The sequence below is a fragment of the Ascidia mentula genome, chromosome 8 (genome assembly GCF_947561715.1).
Source record: "Ascidia mentula chromosome 8, kaAscMent1.1, whole genome shotgun sequence".
Taxonomy (NCBI): Eukaryota; Metazoa; Chordata; class Ascidiacea; order Phlebobranchia; family Ascidiidae; genus Ascidia; species Ascidia mentula.
Genome location: NC_138573.1, coordinates 16,049,277 through 16,058,908, shown reverse-complemented (window position 1 = coordinate 16,058,908; position 9,632 = coordinate 16,049,277). Strand labels below are relative to the sequence as shown.

Sequence of the window (9,632 nt, the reverse complement as noted above, 5' to 3'; positions counted from 1 at the left end):
TACTCTATTCTTGCTTAGTTATTCCTTTATAACCATAAGCGTGTCCATATTTGCAACTACTTGAGAAGACAAAGGGGCTTAACCGGATTGAGTGACTATAACAAACAGCAACAGTCTAGTTTCATATAATAATTGCATGCCAAATGCCCATGTAAATACAGTGATCAATTAATAAGTATCGCCTTTTAAAACAGTAGCATATACTGCACAGTAGAAAAATTAACCAGAACACAGGACAAACTAAATCTCGACTCACCCCAAAATGTTTCTTTATCTTCATTTCCGGTTTTACACACAATGGATATTTCAGAATTTTTGGTAATTTACAACTTTACACAGCAGAAGCAACTTTCTGTAAGTCAGCATTTATCCCTCAAGCACAAATGGCTTCGAAAACGCAGCAACATGAAACATCACGTCCAATCACAACTACACTGTTCCTCACGTGATAGTTACGTCACAGAAGACCTGTGTTTTATTTTCCATTACTTTTATGGTCTGATGTGTAAATATAACGTTACACAGACTCAAATCTTTTAATTAGTCAAATAATGCGAAATTTGTGTGTTTTATTAACATCTAGAATTCGTGAAAAACATAACCTTAATTGGAGAAATTTCATAAACAAATACTTTGATTGTGACGATTTGATCCAAAATCATTGATTTAATCGTTGCTTCTATGTTGCGTTACCAGAAAGGGACTTACCCTAAGTAGAGGGCCATAGAAATATTTTTTGGTCAATTTGAACACATTTCTTTTAGTTATTTGTTTGCGCACGTACAAAGTATTTTTCTGCGTAGAAAAACATGTAAAGCTGTGCTATATGCTCATGTGTCAATTAATTCTTACTATCTGAATTCTTTTCGAGGATTTGGTGTATTTTGCGGAAAATGTCTTTGGAAGTAGTTAGGTGCAGCATTTCAACAAACTCTGCAGTTCGTTCTATTGCATTTTGCCCATATGAAGCTGCTTCAAACCTGCTAGCGTACTCCACTGCCACAATTCTTCAGATAAAATCAATAGAATTTTCAATAGAAGTTGAAGATGAGCACCAAAAGTTGATTTCACAGGAATCTGATGTTCATTCATTTACTCTAAGTTATAATGGTAAGGTATATGTTGTTCTAAAGAAAAAAAATGACATGCGTTTAATGCAGGAATTTCGTGTATATCATGGTCTGCTTTGAGCAATATGAAATACCTTCCCCGGGTTGCAAAGCTTGCTTTTGGAACTGACAATGGAAAAGTTTGTGTGCTTTCTACTGATTTCAAGGAGGACACAAATACACTAGTAGGTTATGGGAAAGTACTTTTTGAAATGATTTTGAAATTTGTCATAATAATAATAGCAACAAAGATTTATTTCATGTGACTACTAAAATTGAAAAATTGGGATCTTACCAAAACCGCAGATGCAGGCGTAGCGAATACTGTATATTTTCAGAATCACACTAAATTCACACTATATTTCAGAATTTCAGAATTACTGCTGGATCAGCCTGGCTTTGATTTTTTGACAAAAATTGTTTTTTTGATTTTTTTAGTTTATTTCATGTGAGACTTTCAAGTGAAATAATGATAAAATGTGCTGTATTATTAACATTTCACTTATGAAATTAATTTTAGTATCAATACAAGAGTGGTAGGAGAGAAAACAATGAAAGTGTGGGATTTGTTTATTTCAGACTTTGACTGGACATCAGAAAGGGGTAAATGCAATCGCATTTAATCCTGGTGCAAATGAAGATCTTCTTGTGTCGTGCAGTGATGATCACACTTGCAGATTGTGGGATGCTGACAAGGGAGATATCATAACTGTACTTACACTACAATATGCTGGAGTTGATGTAACATGGCATGTTTTGGACCAAGGTATCAGAAAACTTTTGCTGCCTCCAGAAAATTTTAATGAGGAGCCAGAGTGACTTGCAAAATTGTTGTCTATTCCAACAAGTTTACTTAAGTGGGTTCATGGACAAAGCAAACTATCCACAACCGTTTCAAACGTAGTCAATGTTGCATACAAATACTGGTTTGAGAGTATTAGCGGTAAACTTGCGTAGTATATATAAAATATTCTCACCATTTTGGTGATAAAAAGTAGATTGAATGCTATTTTATTTACAAAGAAAAGCTTATGGTGGCGGAACTCTGTGGAAAAATTCGATTCTACGAGTGTCAAAACACAGAAGTTGAGTTTAGCATTCGGCCAATTACTGTCCTGGAATGTAATAAAGGGACCCTGGTTTCGGCCGACTGGTGCCAAGCCAACACCCAGAAAGTTGGGGCTTGTGTTGGGAATGAATGGGTGGTCTGGGATTTGTCAAAATATGGGTGGGTTGATTTCACTGATGTTTTATCAAAGTATAAATACAGTAAATTATTAAACATAACCCAAAATTCAATTCAAATAAATTTAAAAACAATAATGTTGCAAGTAGTTTACTTTTATATGGTCATTCTTCAATGTGTAGTTTTCTGTAATGCAGAATTTTGTATTATATTAAACAAGAAATAAAATTTGTGAACTTCTGTCATTCAAAGTTTGCCAGAGGAAAGCAAGCAATGTCATTCTGGTGGTGCTACTAAGTTCAGATGGTCGAGACACAGTGAAGATGTTTTCCTTACACAAGGTCGACCGAAACATACTGTTAAAGTTCAGTGTCTTGGTCAAAGAGAGGTTGGTTAAGTTTTCTTTGATCGTGTATGACAAAACATTTTGTTGTGTTAGGTTTTAAAGCAAAACTTTTCATTTCCAACAAAGGCATAAATGGCGTGGTAGCATCAGACCAGTTCAACAGGACAACTCTTATTTGTAATAATAAATGGCAAAAACTAGCACAAAGGGCTCTTTTGAAACTATTTTTTGTTAAACTAATACCACCCTTATTGCCGAAAGCTGCTGGAAAGTCGGTATTTGCACATGAAATAGTGTCAGAAGGGCTTTTCTACTATTCCATGTCTGGTGGCATTTACAGCTTGATAAAAAGCTTGATTTTTCAAAATTATTTTTAAATGCTGATAAAGTAAAAAAAATCCTCGACATCTCATTGCCTAAATTTGTCCGTAAAAGGGTGAAAGTGAATGCTGTCAATGTTACATGTCAGATGCATGAAATAATGTTTTGTTATAGATAATGTACCACGAAGTGAAACAAGTTGGATCTGGTGTCAGTTGGCACAGCAAACTTCCCTTGTTTGCAGTAGCTGGAAATAAATGTGTAGAATTTGTTGATTTGGGTTCGCTCAGCATGGCATGAACTTCAACTCAACTCCCATAAAATGAATTGTGTAACTGCGTATGAGTTTCAGTTTGCTAACTGTCAGAAAGTGAATATTACGTTATTGTACAAAATAAATTAAAACCATCTTCAGTTTGCAGAACGTGAATAATGTAAAGTCTGATGGTTTGATGATGATTACATTTTCTTTTCTACAATAATGTAAAACCAAAATGAAAAACTTGAGTTCTTTTGTTGAATATGTTTTGCTAAAACCTGCTCCATGTGCATTCAGTCATTATTTTGAAATTTGTATTCCTGAACTGTTTGTGCTTTTGCCAATGGAAAACAACATTTTGTATTATTGTTTTCTTGTGTTTTTCCCACAACAATGCCAAAATCATTTTCTTTTTAAACAGGTGCAAACAAAAATATTCTTTTAAATTTGAGAACAATTTAAAGTATAGGAGTGTAACTTAAGCTGTAAAATGGTGCATAAACATATCCTTGCATCTGTTGAAGAGGTTTCAAGGTTTTCTGCGAAGTTTGTGGTCGACACTGCCAAAGCTGCAATCAAAGAAAGGGGGATATTTACTTTGGGTAATTCCAATGTAAAAAGATTGTAATGTTCAGATGTAAATCATGCACACATTTGTTTTTTGTTTCTGTAGGTGTATCTGGTGGGAGTATCATCAACATATTGGCATCGAATTTGGCGGGAAACTCTGATGTGGATTGGAGTAAGTGGAAAGTGTTTTTTTGTGATGAGAGACTGGTGTCTTATTCGAACACAGACAGCACATACGGCCAATTCAAGGTAAAAAGTAGGCATTTTATTTGTGTGGTTCAATACTTCCTGAATCATCCTGTTTACAGTAATTACTCAGGTGGGAACGTTAGATTGTCGGGCAATCAATATGTAAAGCTTATGCATCCTGTGACTGGCAGATAAAATATAAACAACAAGCTAAGTGTTCATTATACAACAGCAAGAGCATAGTAACAAATATTTTTAGCATACTTTTTACATTTTAGGACATTTATATTTAGTTACAAACATTTTAGTCCTTTCCTTTTTGAAAAAAGGGGTTGTTTTTTGTTGTGCCAACCAGCACTGGAAACAAATCATTTGCAATACAAAAAACTGTCATCTCACATTATTGTGTTCATCTCACATTATTTAAAACAGTAATGTGTTATTTTTCCAGGCTAAGTTAATTGACAAAGTTGGGTTTCAAGACTCATGGGTCCCAATCAATCCTGACCTGTCAGTGGATGAATGTGCAACAGATTATGAACTGAAACTGAAAAAGACTTTTACTGGCGACTGGCCACAGTTTGATCTCTTGCTACTGGGAATGGGCCCAGATGGTCACACATGTTCTCTGTTTCCAGGACACGAATTATTGCAAGTGTGTATTTTTTATGAGCTACACCCGCATCTTTACAATTTGTGCAAAGATTGTAGTCATAGTTTGAAGCTATATTTCATAAAAAAAAGTAACATTTTGTAATTTTTTCGGTGACCGAGTACATAATTACGAACAAACTCTAAGCAGCTTGCATCAGGTATGTGGGTGTTAGTTTTACTATATTGGGAGATTTTACAGAACAAAAGTTACTCTGCTGCTTATGGATTACCTCTTGACTGTTTTTAAAGGAGACACAAAAGTGGATTGCTTCAATATCTGATTCACCCAAACCACCACCGTGTCGTGTAACGATGACGTACCCAGTGATAAATAAAGCTCGAAATGTAGCTTTTATTTCGGCAGGCAGCGGCAAAGCTGATACAATAAAGGTTTGTGTTAATTAAGTAATTTGGACAATAAAGCCAAAGCTAGTATGCTAGACATAGAGCAGACACCCACCTCTTTGCGCACCTGGATGCAACTGCTTGATTACAGTTAGCACTTATGATGAGCACAGAGTTGTTCAAAACATATGCTCTATGTATAGCATACTAGTTTTGGCTTTCTTGTTCAAATTTGTAACTAATTTTATGTTTTAACTAAATTTAAAAGAATGTAATCTGGGCAGGTGATGTACAACCTTGACATTATAGTGTTTAAAAGGTGAAACTTTAACACACTATAGTGGCTAGCTTATTTCTGTTAAGGGTGAAACTTTAAATAATTTAAAGGTCAGTGCCAAAAACAAATAAATTAAATGATGCACACAAAATGGTATCGGATATTTTGATGATGAATTTTGTTTGTGTCTTACCTTTCTGCAACAGTTAAAATTACCCATGACCAAAATTCATTATTGATAATTCATTGTTGATGCATTTGGTATTTGTACCATTACACAATCGTTAGTCATTACAATGAACCTTAGTTTGCAATTATGTTTAAAGCTATACAGCTAAGAACATATTTGTTTCTTGTTCAGTAATAAAAATCTTAATTTGTCCAGGCTGTGTTTGCTCCTGTATCTGATCCTTCCCAACTACTTCCAGCGGCTAGGGTCCAACCAGAATCCGGCTCCCTCCATTGGATCATGGATGAAGGGGCAGCCAGCAAGTTGTGATTATTTATCAAAATTGTCCGTGTTCTTCAAGCAATACCACCACCCTCCTATTGTCACAACTAGCTGTATTGTGTATTATAGTAAAAGAATCATGTGCTTTGTAAACATTATTTACACTTGCAGAATTGTATGAAACGAATATATATATTGTTTACCACAAACCGACTGCAGGTACCTTTTTGTCGTAGAAACATTCGTTAAGTTGCAAGTGCAGGTATTATCTATGCAGATGTGTATGATTGCATTAATGCTTTGGTCGGAATAAAACAGTTGCTCGCTAGTAGTGGATAGTCTTTCTTTCCTTAGCTTTTAAAGCAATGCTGAAATTGCATATTTCCAATCAGTGGAAACAATGGCGTTAAAACAATATAGTCTACTTTTAGGAGGCAAATTTCTCTTTTGGTACAATGGGTTATAAGAAGAAAGGAAGGCACGTGATTCGCACCGCAGTCTGACAAACGATGAAGTTCCCATATGGGAATTTCCCTTTCCTTTGCAAAACGAGCTGTGTCAACAAATACATTTAGTTCCTCTATTTGTAAAGCAGACGGAGGATTTACGTACAACCTACTACCGCGCGTCATGTTTGCAGTTTCGATTCGGTCGTCGAAAGCGTTTTTTTAGTTCCGTTTTGCAGCAGTTTGTCAGCTTTGTGCGCAACGCTTTGTTGCTGTTTTCTGATAGCAGAAACTATGGAAGTTCAATCTGCACGGACTCCGTCAACGGCCATACAAAATACACAACCTCATGAGCTGGATGTAAGGGGTATGTAGTCACAGTAGTGTAGAAATATAGAAGTAGTTGTTCAACACCTTAATGTAATTATTTTTAAAGTGTTCTTTCAAGTTCAATATTAAATTTATTAGCCCCTAAGTGTAGAATGATCACACAACTTGTTGGTACATATTTGTGGTGAATGTGTGAATAGTGTGATTACGTTTAACTATGCTATGATTTGCAGTTGTTGTTGAGGTTTTGGCAATGACAATTTCAAAGCCTAAAATTTTTCTTATTACTACAATGAATTTGTGAGCTATTGGTAAAGCCATTTGTGTAACCACGCAATATGCTTTAAGAATATGAATATGGGGTCACACATCAATTTCTTTGTGAAGAAGATAAGAAATTATGGGCATCACTGCACCATGAACAAGCGAAAATTGGGGTAGGCAAAAAGTGGTGAATTGGAATCAAAGCTTAATTCAAAAACCACTGTCATACAATTACATGAATAGTTTAAATGTAATGTGTGGTTATCTTGTGAATCTGTAGTTATCTTGTGATTGATAACACCAATATCTAAAAACATAGAGGCATTGTTAGTTCACATAAAAATATAGATTAAAAACATATATTGCTACTTAATTTGTATTTTTTTGAGAAGGAACGTAAGGAGTTGGAAAGTTTGCATAAAAAACTAAGAGAAAAATATGGATCCATGCCCAAATTCGAACATCTTTGGAAATTGCTGTCTCGATTTCTAGTCGGGCCAAACAACAGAAACATCATGGATGGTATATAATGCAAAAAATAATGTAATGTGTATTGTTATATGTAAGCTTGAAGATTATTTGTATCTGTTTGTTACATTTTAACTTTTAAATTTTTTTAACTTGGAAACTAACTATTTTGTTAAGGTGTTCCTTTTGTTTACAGGGTTTCTGTCAGTAAGCGGTTTTATTGCAGTTACAAGGTGGTTTGGAAGTTTTAAATCAATTCCCAATGGTGACAGCTGTTATTGCTTGCAGCAGGTTAAAAGCTGATTAAAGATTAAAACAAAGTGCATGTTTTCGAACAAACATATTTACTGACTGCAATTAATATCAATATCTTAGTGCAGTTTTTCTTGTAAAACCTACATTGTTTGAAAACAAAAATAATAAGTCTTTTAGCTACAGATTAAAAAGAAAATGTTATTTATGTTGGTATAGATTGAAAATCTGATGAAAAAGGGTGGAATAAAGAGAGGAAGATCATTTATTAGGTAATAAAAATGTTGCACACCCACAAAGGTAACATTTTCATTTGTAAACATTGTTTTTTTGCAGTTGGTTTGCGGGTTTCATGACCAGCGACGAGGCGCAGACAGTTTTGGCTAAACAACAATGTGAAACCTATCTAGTGAGATTCAGCGAATCTCTTCAAAGCGAGGGTAATTTTTGCTTTGTAAAGTTACAAACTTGCTGAATCTAAAACAAACAGTCCCAACAGTAAATGTTGAATCGACCAATTGTAAAGTATCTATCTAATTTTGATGTGGTTTAGGAGGATTTGCTTTGGCAATAAAAGGAAAGGAAGAAAATGAAGTCTACCATTATCATTTTAAGGTACCCTTACTAAAAAATGTTCATATTCAGTAAAGTGCCTGTGTTGGTGCCCAATATGGCGCTCGCGAGCCAGACGTAGCTCTTTAAATGATGGCTCGCAGATAAATCTAAGTTTATTTCAGTCGCTTGAACTTGTTTACCAAGTGTTAAAAAATATTATATAACTCTCGCAGAAATACAATTAAAAATAAGTAGCATTCATGGCTCCTTTGGCCAAAAAAGGTTCCCAACCCCTGCAATAGACCAATGTTTACTGCCAAGTATACAAATTTGAAACATTTGTTGCTTGACTAAATAATTTTGTTCTGTACTTTTGACCAACAACTAACTGTATAGGGAGACCCAAGTCAAGCCTGCAAGGAACGTTTGTACAAAGCAAGACTCAAACTTCAATCCGAATCAAAGGAGATTTCGGCACTTGGTCCTTACAACAATGTTGTGCAGTTAGTAGATGATTTAAAAATTAATGAAATTGATGGGTTAAACCTGAATATCATCTGCCCCGAACTTCCTTTAAATGCAGCGTTTCAGGGGTACAGATAAAATTAAAATTGTTAGTTAGTGAACTACTTGCTTGCTTGTACACATGACAATTTAGCAAGCCATTGTACACAGCAGTGTGATATCCAGTTTTTGTCATTCTGCTTTTGCATACATTTTTAAAACTCATCCTTTAGCTTTTATATTGCAAACATCAAACATACTAAAATTGCTTGCTTCTGTGCTCTTTTTCTCATCAGTAATGTGTACAAAATTTGTCTTACACCCACCTTCTTCAAACCACACTGCTCCATTTATTTTACCTGATATTACAGACCAACTTGCGTGAACCAATGTTATACTATGGGAGGATATAAGCCTTAACTAGCCTCATTCGTAGTCCGTTTAGAAATTTTGCATTGCTGCATGACGTAGCCCTAGAATGTAGTTTCCATACTTGCCCGTAACTCCAGTGCAATGTTATGTCCGGACAAACAAACATGACAAAAAATTTTCCAGCTACATTGATTCAAAATTATTTAATTGGCTTTGTATATTTGATTGAAAGTTTTTGCTTGTGGAGATTATTGTCTGAATTTATACTTGTTTTGTATTTGTAAATATATTTTGGTTGCTTATTATGCTTGGAGAAATGTTATTCCTGTACACACACTGAAAAGGAACAGCTTATTATTCGCGGAGTCAGAGTATATCCCCTGGGTAAATGGTTTCAAGAAACTTTTTTTGCTTCTGTCGACTAATGTCAGAGCGACGATTTGAAAAAAATTCCCACGTGGTTTTGACGAATCTAGCACAGCTAACATTTTCCGCTTACATTATGATTGGGTCAGCCAAGAGGACTTCAGAAACACGGTTTTGAATCAGTTTTCGTAGTTGCTCGTATACACAACAATATCAGCCAGCAAATCAAGTCACGCTTACCATAATGCGTGTAGACATTACAGTAAGGGTTTATTATTAGGGCTTAGGTATGAAGATTATCGGCGGTTAAGGTGCACAGCACCGTAGGCTATGTGAAGCGTCGAGTAACGGCAAGGGTCCAAACCGCA

At 35.1% G+C, this 9,632-nt stretch overlaps 3 protein-coding genes across 3 annotated transcripts; all 3 read left to right on the top strand.

The window, feature by feature from the left end:
• Positions 1-782: 782 nt before the first annotated feature.
• LOC145911120 (nucleoporin Nup37-like) lies at positions 783-3,290 on the top strand. Its single transcript, XM_082998368.1, has 6 exons — positions 783-1,110; positions 1,161-1,294; positions 1,689-1,875; positions 2,133-2,337; positions 2,548-2,683; positions 3,137-3,290. Exons 1-6 carry the CDS (start codon positions 894-896, stop codon positions 3,260-3,262), a joined length of 1,005 nt encoding a protein of 334 aa, XP_082854494.1. The 5' UTR covers positions 783-893; the 3' UTR covers positions 3,263-3,290.
• Positions 3,291-3,621: 331 nt separating this feature from the next.
• LOC145911121 (6-phosphogluconolactonase-like) lies at positions 3,622-6,021 on the top strand. Its single transcript, XM_082998369.1, has 5 exons — positions 3,622-3,823; positions 3,895-4,040; positions 4,432-4,635; positions 4,884-5,024; positions 5,642-6,021. Exons 1-5 carry the CDS (start codon positions 3,712-3,714, stop codon positions 5,753-5,755), a joined length of 717 nt encoding a protein of 238 aa, XP_082854495.1. The 5' UTR covers positions 3,622-3,711; the 3' UTR covers positions 5,756-6,021.
• Positions 6,022-6,259: 238 nt separating this feature from the next.
• On the top strand, positions 6,260-9,194 carry LOC145911436 (uncharacterized). The gene is made up of 8 exons (XM_082998768.1): positions 6,260-6,520; positions 6,832-6,920; positions 7,140-7,269; positions 7,412-7,506; positions 7,687-7,739; positions 7,804-7,907; positions 8,021-8,082; positions 8,419-9,194. Exons 1-8 carry the CDS (start codon positions 6,448-6,450, stop codon positions 8,623-8,625), a joined length of 813 nt encoding a protein of 270 aa, XP_082854894.1. The 5' UTR covers positions 6,260-6,447; the 3' UTR covers positions 8,626-9,194.
• Positions 9,195-9,632: the final 438 nt, after the last annotated feature.

Excerpts from the sequence above, each read along its gene's own strand:
- LOC145911120 (XM_082998368.1), top strand. The coding sequence starts at position 894 with ATGTCTTTGGAAGTAGTTAGGTGCAGCATTTCAACAAACTCTGCAGTT. Across the intron at positions 1,295-1,688 it reads AGGAGGACACAAATACACTA|ACTTTGACTGGACATCAGAA; the intron begins GTAGGTTATGGG and ends TGTTTATTTCAG. Across the intron at positions 2,338-2,547 it reads TGGGATTTGTCAAAATATGG|TTTGCCAGAGGAAAGCAAGC; the intron begins GTGGGTTGATTT and ends TGTCATTCAAAG.
- LOC145911121 (XM_082998369.1), top strand. The coding sequence starts at position 3,712 with ATGGTGCATAAACATATCCTTGCATCTGTTGAAGAGGTTTCAAGGTTT. Across the intron at positions 4,041-4,431 it reads GCACATACGGCCAATTCAAG|GCTAAGTTAATTGACAAAGT; the intron begins GTAAAAAGTAGG and ends TTATTTTTCCAG. Across the intron at positions 5,025-5,641 it reads GCAAAGCTGATACAATAAAG|GCTGTGTTTGCTCCTGTATC; the intron begins GTTTGTGTTAAT and ends TAATTTGTCCAG.
- LOC145911436 (XM_082998768.1), top strand. The coding sequence starts at position 6,448 with ATGGAAGTTCAATCTGCACGGACTCCGTCAACGGCCATACAAAATACA. Across the intron at positions 7,507-7,686 it reads GCTGTTATTGCTTGCAGCAG|ATTGAAAATCTGATGAAAAA; the intron begins GTTAAAAGCTGA and ends ATGTTGGTATAG. Across the intron at positions 8,083-8,418 it reads TCTACCATTATCATTTTAAG|GGAGACCCAAGTCAAGCCTG; the intron begins GTACCCTTACTA and ends CTAACTGTATAG.